The sequence below is a fragment of the Ranitomeya variabilis genome, chromosome 5, assembly GCF_051348905.1.
Source record: "Ranitomeya variabilis isolate aRanVar5 chromosome 5, aRanVar5.hap1, whole genome shotgun sequence".
Lineage (NCBI taxonomy): Eukaryota > Metazoa > Chordata > Amphibia > Anura > Dendrobatidae > Ranitomeya > Ranitomeya variabilis.
This window is the reverse complement of record NC_135236.1, coordinates 74,190,204-74,210,020: the sequence shown is the minus strand read 5'-3', so window position 1 is coordinate 74,210,020 and position 19,817 is coordinate 74,190,204. Positions and strand designations below refer to the sequence as shown.

The 19,817-nt window shown below is 42.4% G+C and overlaps 1 protein-coding gene across 1 annotated transcript in view; it reads left to right on the top strand.

Annotated features, from left to right (window-relative positions):
* LOC143774552 (gamma-glutamyl hydrolase-like) overlaps window positions 1–14,609 on the top strand; it is a 48,994-nt gene extending 34,385 nt beyond the window's left edge. The window contains exons 7-10 of the mRNA XM_077262262.1: window positions 6,109–6,215; window positions 7,298–7,391; window positions 7,472–7,609; window positions 9,432–14,609. Of these exons, the coding sequence (XP_077118377.1) occupies window positions 6,109–6,215; window positions 7,298–7,391; window positions 7,472–7,609; window positions 9,432–9,553 (461 nt within the window). The 3' untranslated portion in view covers window positions 9,554–14,609. The remainder of the gene's footprint in view (window positions 1–6,108; window positions 6,216–7,297; window positions 7,392–7,471; window positions 7,610–9,431) is intronic.
* Window positions 14,610–19,817: the final 5,208 nt, after the last annotated feature.

The following is a 19,817-nucleotide window of genomic DNA, read 5'->3' as shown; positions in this document are numbered from 1 at the left end:
AGGATGGTCTTTAAAATTTTGCGTGAAAATTCTTTGTTTGTCAAGGGCTCAAAGTGTCTTTTTGGTGTACAGAAGGTTCCCTTTTTGGGGTTCATTTTTTCCCCTTCTGCTGTGGAGATGGACCCAGTCAAGGTCCGAGCTATTCTTGATTGGACTCAGCCCTCGTCAGTTAAGAGTCTTCAGAAGTTCTTGGGTTTCGCTAACTTCTACCGTCGTTTTATCGCTAACTTTTCTAGCATTGTGAAACCTTTGACGGATATGACCAAGAAGGGCTCCGATGTGGTTAATTGGGCTCCTGCTGCCGTGGAGGCTTTCCAGGAGTTGAAACGTCGGTTTACTTCGGCGCCTGTTTTGTGCCAGCCTGATGTCTCGCTTCCCTTTCAGGTTGAGGTGGATGCTTCAGAGATTGGAGCAGGGGCCGTTTTGTCGCAGAGAGGCCCTGGTTGCTCTGTTATGAGACCTTGCGCCTTTTTCTCTAGGAAGTTTTCGCCTGCGGAGCGAAATTATGATGTGGGCAATCGGGAGTTGTTGGCCATGAAATGGGCATTTGAGGAGTGGCGTCATTGGCTCGAGGGTGCTAAGCATCGTGTGGTGGTCTTGACTGATCACAAAAATCTGATGTATCTCGAGTCTGCTAAACGCCTGAATCCTAGACAGGCCCGCTGGTCATTGTTTTTCTCCCGTTTTGACTTTGTTGTCTCGTATTTACCAGGTTCAAAAAATGTGAAGGCCGATGCTCTTTCCAGGAGCTTTGTGCCTGATGCTCCTGGAGTCGCTGAACCTGTTGGTATTCTTAAGGATGGTATTATCTTGTCAGCTATTTCTCCAGATCTGCGACGTGTGTTGCAGAGATTTCAGGCTGATAGGCCTGATTCTTGTCCACCTGACAGACTGTTTGTGCCTGATAAGTGGACCAGCAGAGTCATTTCCGAGGTTCATTCCTCGGTGTTGGCAGGTCACCCAGGAATTTTTGGCACCAGAGATCTGGTGGCCAGATCCTTTTGGTGGCCTTCCTTGTCTAGGGATGTGCGGTCATTTGTACAGTCCTGTGGGACTTGTGCTCGAGCTAAGCCTTGCTGTTCTCGTGCCAGCGGGTTGCTCTTGCCCTTGCCTGTCCCTAAGAGACCTTGGACACATATCTCCATGGATTTCATTTCTGATCTTCCGGTGTCTCAAGGCATGTCTGTTATCTGGGTGATATGTGATCGCTTCTCCAAGATGGTCCATTTGGTTCCTTTGCCTAAGCTGCCTTCCTCTTCCGATCTGGTTCCTGTGTTTTTCCAGAACGTGGTTCGTTTGCACGGCATCCCTGAGAATATTGTGTCAGACAGAGGATCCCAGTTCGTTTCCAGATTCTGGCGATCCTTTTGTAGTAGGATGGGCATTGACTTGTCGTTTTCGTCTGCTTTCCATCCTCAGACTAATGGACAGACGGAGCGAACTAATCAGACTTTGGAGGCTTATTTGAGGTGTTTTGTCTCTGCTGATCAGGACGATTGGGTGACCTTCTTGCCGTTGGCTGAGTTTGCCCTTAATAATCGGGCTAGTTCCGCCACCTTGGTTTCGCCGTTTTTCTGCAACTCTGGTTTCCACCCTCGTTTTTCTTCGGGTCATGTGGAACCTTCTGACTGCCCTGGGGTGGATTCTGTGGTGGATAGGTTGCAGCGGATCTGGAATCTTGTGGTGGACAACTTGAAGTTGTCACAGGAGAGGGCTCAGCGCTTTGCCAACCGCCGCCGCGGTGTGGGTCCCCGACTACGTGTTGGGGATTTGGTGTGGCTTTCTTCCCGCTTTGTTCCTATGAAGGTTTCCTCTCCCAAATTTAAACCTCGTTTTATTGGTCCTTACAAGATATTGGAAATCCTTAATCCTGTATCCTTTCGCCTGGATCTTCCTGTGTCGTTTGCTATCCACAACGTGTTTCATAGGTCCTTGTTGCGGCGGTACGTTGTGCCTGTGGTTCCTTCTGCTGAGCCTCCTGCTCCGGTGTTGGTTGAGGGCGAGTTGGAGTACGTGGTGGAGAAGATCTTGGATTCTCGTCTCTCCAGGCGGAGGCTTCAGTACCTGGTCAAGTGGAAGGGCTATGGTCAGGAAGATAATTCCTGGGTGGTCGCCTCTGATGTTCATGCGGCCGATTTAGTTCGTGCCTTTCACGCCGCTCGTCCTGATCGCCCTGGTGGTCGTGGTGAGGGTTCGGTGACCCCTCACTAAGGGGGGGGGTACTGTTGTGATTTTGCTTTTTGCTCCCTCTAGTGGTCATTAGTGATTTGACTCTGGAGCTTCTGTCTTTTCCTATATCCTCACCTGGGCCGTTAGTTCAGGGGCGTTGCTATATAAGCTCCCTGGACCTTCAGTTCAATGCCTGGCATCGTTGAAATCAGAGCTAATCTGTTGTGCTCTTGTCCTATGATCCTGGTTCCTGTATTTCAAGCTAAGTCTGCTTCCTTGCTTTTTGCTTTTGTTTAGTTTGGTATTTTTGTCCAGCTTGTTCCAATCTGTATCCTGACCTTTGCTGGAAGCTCTAGGGGGCTGGTGTTCTCCCCCCGGACCGTTAGACGGTTCGGGGGTTCTTGAATCTCCAGCGTGGATTTTTATAGGGTTTTTGTTGACCAGATAAGTTATCTTGCTATATTCTGCTATTAGTAAGCTGGCCTCTCTTTGCTGAACCTTGTTCATTTCTGTGTTTGTCATTTCCTCTTACCTCACCGTTATTATTTGTGGGGGGCTTGTATCTTGCTTTGGGGTCCCTTCCTCTGGAGGCAAGAGAGGTCTTTGTTTTCTTCTCCTAGGGGTAGTTAGATTCTCCGGCTGGCGCGAGTCATCTAGCGATCACCGTAGGCATGATCCCCGGCTACTTCTAGTGTTGGCGTTAGGAGTAGCTATTTGGTCAACCCAGTTACCACAGCCCTATGAGCTGGATTTTTGAATCTCGCAGACTTACACGTTCCTCTGAGACCCTGTCCACTGGGGTCATAACAGTAAACATCAGGTTACTAAGTGCAGGGCCGCGCTTAGTAACCCGATATTTACCCTGGTTACCATTGTAAAAGTAAAAAAAAAAACAGTACATACTCACCTCCTGATGTCTGTCACGTCCCCCGGCGTCCACAGGGTTACGCGCTGCTGCCTAGAGCTTCCTGCACTGACTGAATGTGTCAGCGCTGGCAGCAGCGGTGACGTCACCGCTGTGCTCTGCTTTACGGCCGGCCGGCGCTGACACATTCAGTGCAGGGAAGCCGCCGGCGGGGGACGTGACAGACATCAGAAGGTGAGTATGTATTGTTTTTTTTTTTTTTTTACTTTTACAATGGTAACCAGGGTAAATATCGGGTTACTAAGCGCGGCCCTGCGCTTAGTAACCCGATATTTACCCTAGTTACAAGTGAACACATCGCTGGATCGGTGTCACACACACCGATCCAGTGATGACAGCTGGTGATCAGCGACGAAATAAAGTTCTGGACTTCTAGCTCCAACCAGCGATATCACAGCGGGATCCAGATTGCTGCTGCATGTCAAACACAACGAGATCGCTATCCAGGACGCTGCAACGTCACGTATCGTCGTCGTTCTCGCTGCAAAGTCGCTTAGTGTGAAGGTACCTTTAGTCCAGGCAGGAGGCTTAATCAACAGAACGGAAAAATCGCTCAGGAGAGCAGCAAGACAAGGTACTTACCCAGGCCAGAAGGGCAAATCAACGAAGGAGAAATTTCTTAGGAGAGCAGTGGGACGAAGCCCTTAGCCCAGGCAAGGAGGCCTAATCAACGAAACAGAGACATCGCTCAGGAGAGCAACAGGAAGAGATCCTTAGTCCAAGCAGGATGCTTAATCAACTGAACGGAAAAATCTCTCAGAAGAGAGGTTTTGATAAAAGACTATGGCCCCAATTCATAAAAACTGGAGATGTTTACACTGGTCTTAATGAGGAGGTGGGATGAAGTGTGAGGCTCTTAATTCATTAGGAGGCGCGCACCTCTTAAAGAATCCAGTGTGTCTGACAAGTAGCTGTGCACCTCCTGGTAGAGTAAGATGTGATGTAGCGAACGCCGCTGCTCATCATGAACTTGACAACCGGCGGTTGCCCTGCCTCTTGTATCGCCCCAGCTACGCCCACTTTGTTGGATCTGGGTGAAATTGGCTTGGGAACATCAAAATTTTAAAAAAATTATCGCAACCTTGATTTGCGCTTAAGTTTGGGGTCTCTTTAAAGCTGGCGTAAAAGCTTTGATAAATCGAACCTTATTTCTATATTCGATCCGTGAAAGTCAAGATGAATTACTGAAGTTCATCTCAGTGGACGGCGGTGGTCTTTCTCCTGAAGAGGCTTCTCTGGTGGTCTTACCAGCATTTTCAGTTCCACTGTCATCTTTTTTTCAATTATTTAAATTATAAGTAGAGTGCAGCTTCATAGCAGAAGCTATCCGAATAATGGACATGCTACATCTTTTAACCGCTTCACAGTTTCCGAACCCTGGAGCAGTTAAACAAAAGTCGTTGTGTGCACATACACTTAGGTGGAATTCTAACTTCTGGTCACTGGGTGTCAATGTCTCTCTCTTTTATTATTTATTTTCTCAGCTCATCTTTTTTGGGCAAATTGTGCAAAGTCCACATGGAAATTTAATGTTTTACCAGATCAATTAAGTGGTCTCATTCAAACCTTTTGGAGATAGTGTTGTTAATTTCTACAATGGATATATTTCTTGTTTCTTGAATGTATCCAGCTTCGGACAGGGGTGCCAAGGAGGCACCTGTGACTATCTCCAGGACCCCACTTCTCAGCTACATGCAAATGTGACATTATCCTCAATCACAAATTTATGTAACAATTATCTGGGTAGATTGTTAAATGAATAAGATGATGCGTTTGTACATACGGATTCAGTGCCAAGTACTGCTCATATAAGAGGACGGGTGGACAATCTTGCACAGGGGCCCACCAGTGGATTCTCCTGTTCTCCTGTGGGCCAGTCCAAGCCTGAGTGTATCCAATCTGTTACTTACATGTTCTATTATGGGATCGATTGGAATAAGAGAGCCAGTTTCCGGGTTGTGGGTGAAAAATAGCACAATACCTGATTCATTAATTTATTCCTAGGGTATGCACACATTACTTCTTTTTCGGGCAGGTCTGCTCCAAAACCCACCTGAAAAAAAAGAAAATGCTCCAAAGAATAAACATAGACATTTCTATGTAAAAACGACTTGCTGCGCACATGTTCAGGCTTTTGAACGTCTTTTAACCTCTTAGGTTTCTAAAAATGCCAAGTGGTTAAAATAAGTGACCGCTCCATTCTTCCGGCATTGTTTACTCAGAAGGCGCTTCGTATATTTCTAGTAGTTTCTTCATTGTTCTATGGAGTGAAAAAATTGACAGCAATAAAAAAAAAAGTCAGAAAAATCACGGGAAAAATGGCGGAAAAAGCTGGAAACCGCTCAGGAAATTACAAAAAAAAAACAAAAGCCCACACAAAATACATATCAGGGCAAAAAGCTCCAAAGTTTCCTGAAACATCTTCTGCTTGAAAAACTATGCAGGTGTCTCTGAATTTAAAATACGTCATGTACACATAGCCTTATTCTGAATATTTCTTTTAAGATGGATCTTTAAGAATACACTACTCCAGTTCTCCTCGAGAATTTTTCAGATGCGGGGTTGTGATCACTTCTAGGAGGTTATGAGGTTTAATTTAAATGGATTGACATTTTTTCTTGTTTTCTTGCTCTTAAGCAGTATGCTTTGTTAAGTTTTGGGGCTTTTTCATACGCATGTGATACTATTTTGTTTAGATATTCTTTTTCCTTGCAGCAATTTTTTCTGAATTATGGTTTGTTTCTTATATGTATGTGTTAGTCTCTGTACAATTCCTCATTTTTGAGCCATTTTTTTGTGACAACTTGATAATTGTAGATGGCTGTTTGCTGATTCGAGCAGATTCCACCAAAATTGTTCTTTTTTCATTTGTTTATAACAAACAGCAGAAAGTTTGGAAATGTTTCTAAAAAGCCTATATTACAATTAATTTTGATTGCAATTGTATCAATCTTTCCTATCTTACATACAGTATTACACTTCGTTGATTCCTTTTGTATCTCTTTTCAAAACAGATGTTTCTTCTAGCAAAATGTTCCATCATGTCCCCCCTAATTTACTACATGCAGCCTCTCGGGAACATATAACAGCAAATTTCCACCATTATGGAATTACTCCAAAGGTAACAGGGGCGAAGAAGCAAATTCTTTTTGTGTGTTGTTTCCACACTTAAAAAAGTTTGTCCTACAATTATGTTTTGTAGTTTCCATGTCTGCAAATCAAAAAAAGCTGCTCAATGCAATTAGTTTTTAAATCTGAAGTCCTCTAAAGAGTTTTCAGTCCAGAAATCCACATAAGAAAAGTAATCTCCAGCCTAACAGTCCACGCATCCGTCCTCCTGTAATTCTTTTCATTCTGTTCAAGCATGTGCATGAGATATCTGCATTAAAAGGGAAATGTCATCGGATTAAAACTGTCCTGTTGTTGCCCTGATTTTATTCCTTGTGCTACCCTGATCAAACCGCTATTTGTTTTTTTTAAATCCGCTATACTGTTCCAGAGTTATAGGCTTTTATATTCAGTACTAATTTTTATGATCTTTACCTGGAGCCCTGACTCACAGGAGTCTCTGGGGCGTGTCTTTAGGCTGCTTTGCATAATGACCCTGGTAGCCACGCCCCCTTTTTAAAGACCGCAAAAATGTGTACTAAACCAAACCTCCCATATCTCTGGAACTGTATGGCTGATTTTAATAAAACAAAATGTAGAATACTCGGGAGAGAAGTGGGAATACAATAAGAGCAAAATCTGGTCCCTTATGACATGTTGAAAGGTCCCCTTTAACTGTACGGCAAGAATCAACCTCTTCTCCCATTGTGGGGTGGTGCATGGGCAAGTGCCAAGTTTTGTCCACTCTCACCCACCAGTGTTATTTTTCTATATTACACCCTAAATAAGTATATTAGTGTCTATATTTGTTGCAAGGTGGTTCATTGAGCAGAGAAGAGGTGCAGGGTGCTTCTAGGAATTGTTGTTACCTAGAAGTAAGCAATGATCAGTATAAACAGTATTTTGATCTCAGAGCATTGAAGCATGGACTGTTGTGAAGAGCATGAAATGCGTGGAAAGAAATTAAATTATAAGTTTATTGAGCGTCTTTAAAGATGTAGTAAATATTTCAAGCCTGTGTACAAATAAGCTAAGACAACCCCTTTAACTGATGCCTATTCACTCCATTATGGCACTCTTCATCTTGTTCTGTAGACCTTCTATGCCAATGAGAAGCTTTCTACATTTTACCGCATTCTGTCCACGAACCATGATCGGGATGGTGAGGAATTCATATCCACCATGGAGGGTGAGCAGGTCGTCAGTGGAGCAATTCCTTGTGATGATAGCTGATTCTAGGAGCTATAATCATGTCTCCTCCTCTCACAGCTCGGGAATATCCCATCTATGGAGTGCAGTGGCATCCGGAGGTGAACCGCTTCCAGTGGGAAAGTGATCTCGCCTATCCGCACTCCGTCAACGCCATTTGGTTATCACAGTATATTGCAAACTTCTTTGTGAATGAAGGTAATGATGTGAGCTATCAGCTGAGTGGAGCCGTCCTCTGTCACTTTCTACCTAACAGGGTTGTCCGCTTGGATGGATAATGTCTCTTTGTTCGAAAGGTCTCTTAATAATAAGCTAATCCCTATGTATCCCCTTACTAGGACCACCAATGCTCAGCTGGTAAAATCTAACAATAAGTGCGCAGTCAGATGGCCTTATAAATCGGGCCGAGATCGGAACGCAGTGAACGGACTGGCTAGGCGGTCTCCCGACAAGAGCGTGATAGATCCATATATTTCTATGCATCTGCTACGCTCTGCTCAGGAGAGCCGCGGCCAGTCCGAGCACTGCGGTCCGATTTATAAGGCCATCTGACTGCGCACTAAGAGTATATTCACACAAAGTTTATAATCACGTATTTTTGGAGCTGGTTGGTTCTGAAAAATTCATGAAAAATCACACAAAAAATGCTTGCAAATTTTTTTTATTAACTTCATTATTTCTTATTACATTTTGAAAACCGACGTAAAATCACCACAAAAATGCTAAAGAAACCCCCCCCGAAAAAAAACAAACAACAACTTCAAAGCCTAATTAAAACATTAATGAAACACATCAGAGAACGTTAACAAAACAACAAAACGACTGCATTTCATTAATTGCATTCTGCTTGAAAGACTCGTCATTTTTGATCACCTGAAAAATAGACCGTTTTTTTTTTTTCTTTTTGCCCTGAAGAGTTTTTATTAACGAAAAGCTTCAAGACATTTTTACCAAACGTTAAAGTTTTTCTTAGGCAGTTTCTAAAAAAAACAAAAGAAAAATATAATGTGTATTGACCATTGTAAAAATTTGTATTTATTGAATGCAAAAGTTAAAAATACAAAAGATTTGTAGGCCAGAAAATATAAAAACAATATGCGAAGCAGGCAAAAAATGGCAATGCACCACAAGGTACAGAGCTACCAAAAGGCAATACAAATATAAGATGATTGTCAAAATATATTGTATATTCCATATACTAAACAATTGTGTAAATACGTCATGTAGAATTAAAATATTAGACAATGGAGATCACACTGAGAAAATAACCCATGAAAAGGTAAATACCGTAGAGCATGATAACTCACTGCCACATCAAAACCAACAATGGGCAGGAGAACAATCAGCTAATCTAAACATGAAAAACTAATCCATGATACCTGATTGTGGGGTGATGCCAGGTATCCCCAACGCGCGTTTCGGTGCCGTGTCTTCTTCTGGTGGTTTTTCTGAGTGGACCAGAAACAAATGAAAAAAAAACCCATGTGACCAATGCCATTGGTGTTAAAATTCATTGCAATGCCCCCAAAGGAGAAGTTTAGCATTACTCAGTGTGCATTCAAATCATAGGGTTTCTGTGTAATGTGGGACAGGACAAAACAGGTCCTTAACACTAGAAGTCCCAGAGAGGGGTCATTTAACATTTCTACCTTTGGAACCCAGAGAGCTCAACATTTCTGGGACTTCCAGTGTTAAGAGACAGAAACGCTCCCCAATATAACAAAAAAGTGGGGATGCTGGACAGAAGACCCCCCTCCTATAATTCCTTAATCGGGTATATGAAAATGTCAACCAGCTCCCCATACATTTTAGATCATCATCCGAACCGGTCGAATTCGGCTGGTTCAGACAAAATTAGTGTAATGTGTATGGGGCCTTTATTCATAAAATATATCAAAGGACCCATTAATTAGAAAACCCATGAACACATTGCAGTACTTCATATCCCCTGTGGGGGCAATGTTATTGAATTGGGCACTAACAAAAAGATTTTTCAGTTTCTTTCTTCTTTCTGTTACAGCCCGAAAGAATTCAAATCACTTCTCAAACCGGAAGGAGGAAGAGTCAGCTCTGATCTATAACTGGCCATCGACATACACGGCGAATATCAGTGGCTACGAGCAGGTGTATTTCTTCGATTAGGAATTTTTCACCAATTTTGGCCACTGTTAAACAGAATCAAATGATTGAGTTCATTGTTCACAACTCGCCAACCTTCATATTGAGGGAGCCGCAACCAACTACAATCCTTCTGTTAGAAGACTGAAAAAGAAGTGTGGGCAAAATCTCTACTCTTGATCTGGAGGACTATTCATATTAATTGTTGGTGTAGCAGTCATGGCCACACCTAGCACCTTAGGGTCTGGACGTGGCTGTCCTTGCAGTACCAATATTCTGAATTCCGTATTTGTCTCATTACCCTTCGATATTGCCCACTGGTGACCCAGGTACCTTCAGAGTCTACAGTCACCGCGATGGGATAAACCCACCTCCCCCAGAAAACAGAGAGTGACCGGGAAGCAGCATACAGAGCCTTATCTGCTTGTATATTGTTAATACCCTGCTGTATATCTACTTCCAGCAACACAGTAGAGATGCCATTACATGATCCTTTTTTAAATGATAATGAGATGACAATTCTCATTCTGTCCAAGTCTATACAGAAAAGCCAGCAAATGAGCTACAAAAATTAAAAAATGTCGGCCAATTGTGTGATCTGGTGGCAAGTGTAAGGGTGAGTTCACACAGGACGTTTTTGCTGCTTTTTTTTTTCTGCAGCAAAACCTGATCTTTTTGGCAGGAAAGAAGCTGCGTCCAAAAAACGCAGGTTTAGGTGCATTTTGTTGCGTATTTGTTGCGTTTTTTGTGCGTTTTTTCTCTTTGTCCATGCTAATGTCCTTGGATCTTCAGCAGCAAAAATGCAGCAAATCATGATACCTGCATTTTTGCTGCGTTTTTGCTGCAATTTTTTCAACACCTATTCAAGTCAATGGGTGAAAAAAGCAGCAAAAACGCTGAAAGAAGTGACATGCTCTATGTCCAAAAAACGCAGGAAAGCACAAAATACTGATCAAACAAAAAACCAATGTGTGTGCATGAGATTTCTGAAATCTCATAGGCTTTGCTGGCATTGTAAACAGCAGCTGAAAATTAGCATTAAAAAAACACAGCAAAAACGCCCTGTGTGAACTTACCCAAAAAATAGTAATGTTTCAAGATAGTTTATATGAAAAATAAGTAACAAAAACAATAAGTAAATATGTAAAACTATGTTCAAATAATGTTAATTTCCCTATTGGTCGTTAACTTATATGAGCTTATCTTCATTTATATCCATGTCTTAGGCCGAGGGCTACACAGCAACTTTGATAGCACAACCCATGTTTGCTAGGTGTCGATGGTATATTACATTGCAATGTGTGAATGGGGTTTCACTGTGACCCCGAGGGAACTGCGTCTTCGACAAACAAGTCGCAAAACATCCTTTGTAGTTGGATTTCTTGCGACTTGATTGTCGTGGTCACTTACCCTCGGGTTATCTATATTGCTCTGAGATGTAGCAGTGACATCTAGCGGGCTTTAGTCTTGTGACAGGTGTAGTATTATTGATACACCAAACCCTAGATCGAGAAACATATAATGCTCGGTCTACAGGGCGACTTTGACTTCGTCAGCGACGTTCGATTGGTTCCGCTGCTACATCACGGTGCTGTAGAACTTAAAGGGATTGTATTGCCAACAACCCCAAGAAACTTTATGACACCTTTCACTCCCTCCTCAGGCCAAAAGCACAAGCCCCTATCACAGACATTTGTGCTGATGACCTGGCCTCCCACTTTATAGAGAAAATAGACAATATCCGTCAGGAAATCCGCTCCCAATCACAAAGTTCAGTGACTCTCATCCCTCCCTGCATTTCTACTGGTTCACTCTCCACATTCGATCCCATCACAGAAGAAGAAGTCTCCAGGCTCCTCTCCTCTTCTCGTCCGACTACATGCACCACCGACCCCATTCCCTCACACCTCCTCCAGTCTCTCTCTCCAGTCGTTACAACTCACCTAACTACAATCTTTAATCTCTCCCTCTCCTCTGGCATTTTTCCCTCCTCCTTCAAACACTCTATCATTACTCTATTACTAAAGAAACCCGCTCTCGACCCATCCTGCCCAAATAACTACAGACCGGTCTCCAATCTCCCCTTCATCTCTAAACTCTTGGAGCACCTGGTCTACTCCCGCCTTACCCATTACCTCTCCACTCACTCCCTCCTAGACCCTTCACAGTCCGGTTTCCGCCCCCTACATTTGAATGAAACTGCACTCATCAAAGTGACCAATGACCTTCTGACAGCAAAACGTAAAGGTGACCACTCTCTGCTCATTCTCCTCGACCTTTCTGCAGCTTTCGACACTGTTGACCACCCTCTCCTACTCTCTAGGCTCCAGTCACTAGGCATTAAGGACACTGCTCTCTCCTGGTTCTCTTCCTACCTTTCTGACCGCTCCTTCAGTGTTCTGTTCTCTGGCTCCACTTCATCTCCTCTTCCTCTCACTGTCGGGGTACCCCAGGGCTCAGTCCTTGGCCCCCTTCTCTTCTCCCTCTACACGGCCCCAATTGGACAGATCATCAGCAGATTTGGCTTTCATTATCATCTTTATGCTGATGACACACAACTATACACGTCATCTGTTATGATCCTTAGTGGTTGAGGATCACAAATTTCTCCAGCTAAGTAACAAACATAGGACAAGCTCTAGGGAGGTGGCAAACTGGACTGACCGCAAATCTGAACCTATCCAAACACACTAGAAGCAGCCGGTGAACGTGCCTAAAAAATTCCTAGACGTCTCGAGCCAGCCTGAGGAACTAACTACCCCTGGAGAGAAAGAAAAGACCTCTCTTGCCTCCAGACAAATAATCCCCAAAGATATAGAAGCCCCCAACAAATAATAACGGTGAGGTAAGAGGAAGGCACTTACACAGGGGTGAAAACAGATTCAGCAAATGAGGCCCACTAATACTAGACAGCAGAAAATAGTAAAGGGGTCTGTGCGGTCAGTAAAAAACCCTTACAAAATATCCACACTGAGATTCAAGAACCCCCGCACCAACTAACGGTGCGGGGGGAGAAACTCAGTCCCCTAGAGCAACCAGCAAGCGAGGAGATCACATCCTAGCAAGCTGGACAAGAAACATGATGAATGCTGATAATCAAAAAATGAACGGACAAAAACTTAGCTTGTCTTGGAGAGGCTGGGAGCAAGGTAATCACAAGGAATCTTAAGAGCACTGAATACATTGATAGCAGGCAAGGAACTGAGTATCCAGGTGGGCTAAATAGGAAACCAACCAAGGATAACGAACCAGCTGATGAAGCAACCTGCAGAAAGACATCACTACCCAGTACCGCTTGTGACCACTAGAGGGAGCCCAAAAATAGAGTTCACACAACAGTCATCCTCTGACCTTACCCCCGCTGTACTACAGAACGCCACTGACTGTCTGTCTGCAGTCTCCATCATGTCCGCTCTCTATCTGAAACTCAACCTCTCCAAAACTGAACTTCTTCTGCTCCCGCCATCTACTATCCTCTCTAAATCTGACATTTCCCTCTCTGTGGGTGGCACCATAATAACACCCTGGCAGCAGGCACGCTGTCTAGGTGTTATGTTTGACTCTGATCTCTCCTTCACCTCCCACATACAATCTCTTGCCCGCTCGTGCCACTTACACCTAAAGAACATCTCTAGAATCCGCCCTTTTCTCACCATGGAAACAGCAAAAACCCTCACTGTCGCCCTGATCCACTCCCGCCTGGACTACTGTAACGCTCTATTAATTGGCCTCCCCCTCACGCGACTTTCCCCTCTCCAGTCCATCCCTAATGCGGCAGCCAGGGTCGTCCATCTGGCTAATCGTTACTCGGACGCGTCCGCTCTTCGCCAGTCATTACACTGGCTGCCCATTCTTTACAGAATACAATTCAAAGTGCTAGTTCTCACCCACAAAGCTCTCCACAGTGCGGCACCCCCTTACATCTCCTCCCTCATTTCTGTCTATCAGCCTAACCGACCTCTGCGCTCTGCAAACGACTTTCGACTAACCTCTGCACTAATCCGTACCTCCCACTCCCGACTCCAAGACTTCTCCCGTGCTGCGCCAATCCTCTGGAATGCTCTGCCCCAAGATATTAGGACCATCCACAATTTGCATAGTTTTAGGCGCTCCCTCAAAACACATTTGTTCAGAGCGGCCTACCACGTTCACTAATCAAACTCATTTTATATTTGTGTGTGTAGCCCATTCACTATCCCCCACCCCCTGAAGATGGCTGGACCATCATTGTAAATACATCATTGTAAATACACACCTGTGCTTTGTATCTCCCCCACCTCATTGTAGATTGTAAGCTCTCACGAGCAGGGTCGTCTTATTTCTCTTTAATTATTGTATTGTTAACGTTGTTACTTATGACTGTTGTGTTTGAAACTGTTAAACTGTAAAGCGCTGCGGAATATGTTGGCGCTATATAAATAAAGATTATTATTACTATTGCGACACCTACATTGCCTCAACCATGACAATTAAGGTCACAAAAATCAGACTCTGTTGTATATTTTGCAACTTACTTGTTGTAGGCGAGTTATTGTAGGTGTTGCAATATGACCACAATCACTTCTATAAGATAACAATGTAGCAGTGAGCAAGTGAACTTTGGTTGCATGATGGCTGTTGACGCCAAGTTCGCTGTGTAGCCCTAAGCCTTAAACTAAAGTATTCTACAATACTAGAACACAATGAAGAAATGATTATATTTTAATGGATTTTTACACAAATCACTGTGTGTCCAGATCATGATTACATGTTTGCTTTGGTTATTATTAGGGAATGTAACGTTCTTGCCATGTCCGATGACTTGGGAATCATACATTATTGTGTTGTCATTGTACTGTTTCTGTTATCACTGCTATGCAAACAGGTTTCCTTTTAGAAGTTTGTCCTCTCTCTCATCCTGTTGATCTCCTCTGCGCTGATATCAGTAATCCCTCCTTTCTTCTTGCCCAGATAGTATATATCAGCCATGTTGATAAATTCAGAACTATTCAACCTTGGTTCATAATCGTCTTTTTTACCTACTGTAATTGTGCATCAATACAAGAATTCAGCTTGAAAATAAACCTTCTTCTGGACTCTTCATATGTGCCTCTGTAGCCAAATTAAGCTATTTGATGAAATCTCTTTGTGTGACTACTGGTACATAGAGACAGACAATAAACTGAGTCATAAGAGCCCCACATTTGCAGTTTATGAGAAAAGCTCAATGAGAATATTTAAATGAAAAATATATACAGTATATATTTTACTTCACTCACTTCTTATTCCCTACATTTTACTGAACTATTCTCAAGGAACCTTGATACCAGACAATAAAAATATTTTGTGTGTAGTGACTGTAAAAGGAAGGGGCTTCCTCCACAAATTATCAAAGCTTATGGTTATCAAAGAGGGGAACTCTCCTTACACCTCTATCGAGGTCCGATATCAACTATTAATGCCAAAATTGTCTACTAATAATTAATATCCACTTAATACCACAACATTATCTTTACCTTATACTATATACTAACTGAGACAAAACAGTGTAACAATAAAGGGTATTTATTACACACACAAGTCTACAGTCTATAACATACTTATATATTTATACCCAAGCTGGCAACTATAAATATATATATATATATATATATATATATATATATATATATATACAAATATACAGATATCACAACTCTGATATAGTAATATCACTACAGTATACGTATACAGTGATATCCCAACAGTATCACACAGTAATAACCCACAATAACCAGTAATATCACAACAATATAAAAACCCGCAAATAACTGTCCGATTACCCAAATCACACATACAATATCAGCCCTCCCACCTATGGCTAGCTAACCCTAATAAATAGTACTGGGCCTGTTAAGAAAAGGGGAAACAGAGTATATTTAAGCCATGTGGGTCCATCATCTTTACAGGCATCGCAGGCACAGTAAAAAGAGAGCAGAGCACATGTGTCTTGTGCCTTTTATGTCCAGCTAGAAGAGGTGTGTCCAGCCCCAGGTGTGTGGGGATGAGGTCACAAATCTATTGTCCACTGGCCTAAGTCCTAAATTAAACCTGATATGGCAGCTTTGTTTTACAGCAGGCTGGAGGGGGAGTTTTGCTCCATGTGGTATACAGTGCCTACAAGTAGTATTCAACCCCCTGCAGATTTAGCAGGTTTACACATTTGGAATTAACTTGGCATTGTGACATTTGGACTGTAGGTCAGCCTGGAAGTGTGAAATGCACTGCAGCAAAAAAAATGTTATTTCTTTGTTTATTTTTTTTTTTAATTGTGAAAAGTTGTTTCAGAGGGTCATTTATTATTCAACCCCTCAACCCACCAGAATTATGTTTGGTTCCCCTAAAGTATTAAGAAGTAGTTCAGGCACAAAGAACAATGAGCTTCACATGTTTGGATTAATTATCTCTTTTTCCAGCCTTTTCTGACTATAGACCCTCCCCAAACTTGTGAACAGCACTCATACATGGTCAACATGGGAAAGACAAAGGAGCATTCCAAGGCCATCAGAGACAAGATCGTGGAGGGTCACAAGGCTGGCAAGGGGTACAAAACCCTTTCCAAGGAGTTGGGCCTACCTGTCTCCACTGTTGGGAGCATCATCCGGAAGTGGAAGGCTTATGGAACTACTGTTAGCCTTCCACGGCCTGGACAGCCTTTGAAAGTTTCCTCCCGTGCCGAGGCCAGGCTTGTCCGAAGAGTCAAGGCTAACCCAAGGACAACAAGGAAGGAGCTCCGGGAAGATCTCATGGCAGTGGGGACATTGGTTTCAGTCAATACCATAAGTAACGTACTCCACCACAATGGTCTCCGTTCCAGACGAGCCCGTAAGGTACCTTTACTTTCAAAGCGTCATGTCAAGGCTCGTCTACAGTTTGCTCATGATCACTTGGAGGACTCTGAGACTGAGTGATTCAAGGTTCTCTGGTCTGATGAGACCAAGATCGAGATCTTTGGTGCCAACCACACACGTGACGTTTGGAGACTGGATGGCACTGCATACGACCCCAAGAATACCATCCCTACAGTCAAGCATGGTGGTGGCAGCATCATGCTGTGGGGCTGTTTCTCAGCCAAGGGGCCTGGCCATCTGGTCCGCATCCATGGGAAGATGGATAGCACGGCCTACCTGGAGATTTTGGCCAAGAACCTCCGCTCCTCCATCAAGGATCTTAAGATGGGTCGTCATTTCATCTTCCAACAAGACAACGACCCAAAGCACACAGCCAAGAAAACCAAGGCCTGGTTCAAGAGGCAAAAAATCAAGGTGTTGCAGTGGCCTAGTCAGTCTCCTGACCTTAACCCAATTGAAAACTTGTGGAAGGAGCTCAAGATTAAAGTCCACATGAGACACCCAAAGAACCTTGATAACTTGGAGAAGATCTGCATGGAGGAGTGGGCCAAGGTAACTCCAGAGACCTGTGCCGGCCTGATCAGGTCTTATAAAAGACGATTATTAGCTGTAATTGCAAACAAAGGTTATTCCACAAAATATTAAACCTAGGGGTTGAATAATAATTGACCCACACTTTTATGTTTAAAATTTATAAAAATTTAACTGAGCAACAAAACTTTTTGGTTTGTAAGATTTATGCATCTGTTAATAAATCCTGCTCTTGTTTGAAGTTTGAAGGCTCTAACTTATTTGCATCTTATTAAACCTGCTAAATCTGCAGGGGGTTGAATACTACTTGTAGGCACTGTACATCTGGGGGATATACCCAAAACATGCACTAAACACATCTCTATGTAAAGATATACATTTTGGGTGCACTTCCCTTCTACAGTGACCCATAAATGAATGACCAATTAGATATTACAGTTTTACCTATCATTAGAGCAGATTGATCAATGTACTTTCAAGTTGCGAACAAAGCCTCAGATCTATGGAACCTCTGCTCTTGATCCCCTTCCACAAACGGTCACCTCTACAATGGCGTACATGCATGTGATATTGCGTTAAGAGTTTTAAGAACCCTTCCGGATGTACTATTGTGTCTGAAGTGAATTCTGTTCTGTGGTCTATTTTGATTTTTATTTGCAAATAATTGTGTTCCTAAATATTCTCATTATGTTGGTGAACTCAAAATATTGACAATGCTGATGTAACATTGATATTAAAAGTCTTTATTCCAATATTTCATACACCAAAGGTTTGGCATCAGTACGTCAGAAATTTTGTGAAGACGTTTGTTGTATACATCACAAACTATCGGATGATCACAGTTTCAACTAACAAGTACAATAAAAAGTGAAGAAATTTTTTTTTCAAATATTTGGTATCTTAACATCCGTAAACGTCCGATGAATCAAAATATAAAATTAATTTACTCGATCAGTAAACGGTGTAATGACTATGAGAAGAGTAATCGAAACACCAGAATTAGTTGTTTTTTTTAACCACCACAACACTGCAATAATCCCCACTCCAAAATGGAATCAATAAGAATGGCAGCTTAGGGAACAAAAAATAAGCCCTCAACCAGCCCCATCAACCAAAAATGTAAAATGTTACGGGTCTCGGAAAATGGCAACACAAGCAAAATTTTTCTTTTTATTTTTAACAAATTTCTGAATTTTTCTCAGCACTTAAATAAAAAAAACTATAGATGTTTGATATATGCGCTGATTTTTAAGTTTTGAAAGAATCTAGGCAGGTGTTCATTGGTTTTTGCAGTGATTGTGCCTTTGCCCGTCTATCATGTAAAAAGCTTGTCGATTATAAAGAGGAATGATATCAATCATCCTACAAAGGGATATAAGATTCATATCAGGGTTTTTTACATGTAATTGTTAGAATGTTGTTTATATGTTAAAAAGCCGATGTGGTATGGCATACAATGGACAACAGCAGGTCCATTATGGTGAGTTTAAAGGGGACCTGTCACCAGGTCAAAAGTGTCCAGTTTTTGCTCTTCTTTTATTCCCTTTGCTGCCATGTGTTCATTTTTTCGCAAATCCCCCATATGGTTCCAGAAATATGGACCTTTTTATTTAGGGCAAATTTTTCTGAACTTTACCAAGGAGGCATGAATCCATGATAATTATTGAACAATAATTTACTTTGCTTATAGAAGATGGTTAATTTGTGGAATATGCAAAGAGGAATAAGTAAAATGAAACATGAATAGTGAAGTCAATGCTCCCTAAAGTTCCAATATTCTGCTCTCTTGTGGCCAAAGTCCCCTCCTCATCCTCCGGAGTGTACAACCTCGTCTCTGAGGTCTGCTATGTTTAATGTGATACTTCTAATTAAACTCTATGCACCTAATTAAGAAGAAGCTCATTAGATCTTCTATGAGCCTACAAAATGCCCAATGAGAGACAAACAAGATCGGAATTAAAATAGAAAACAGAATATAAGCTATGAAGTTGGATTGATAAATCGGGTATGAAGTATTAAGACCTTGGATTGATGGAAGAGTCACATCAGTTTCAGACTATGGGCAGAGTTTTCCAACCAATATTTTCTGGAGGATAAAACATGACTCACTAATTGGTTTGAATGTTTTAGCACGAATAAAAAACAAACAGAATCAGATGTTATTGATGATGTTGACTGATACTCAAACTTGCTCTACACCTTTTTCTCCTCCAGGCTTGCCTGATGGTTGTAGTCTATGTGCAAAGAACCTTTTATTGCTTTAGCGTTGTACCTGTTACTTAAAGATATTTTATATTTAGACTCTGGAGTATGTAAAGCCTTCACCAATATTATATGAGTAGGTGGAACTTCTTTCCTTCTTCACCCTTACTACGTTTCTGCCCAGTTTTAGGTTCCTGTACAAAAATTCATTGTCTCTAATTCCCTTAATCCTACTCCATTGATTGATGATCAGTGCAGGGAGACACCGGTGTAATGAGGGAGCAGCTGCCATCTTAGATATGGGGCATAATGCTGGCCTCCTATCAGAGATTGACCTGACTCCATTTTGTCTCATATCAGAATTCACCTGGTCACACGTCTGCAGGGACATGAGCACTCCTGCCCCCACCTTTTTCCTACTTGAATGAAGACCCTTTAGTATGGTAATAGACTGAGACCAGTGTAGCAGGCAGATCGCATTTCAAAGCTTGAATGAGGAAGCCACGCCAGCAAGGGGCATGGAGGTGTCGGGGGGGCTCAATTAAAGCATACATGTCAGATGGCTACAGGAGGACACGTCTATTGTCTTTCCAGCCGGACCGTCTACAACATGAAATTATGAATTATGGACACATCATCCGAGGTACAGGCTCATAAAAAATATCCTCATAGCCCTGAAGAAATTG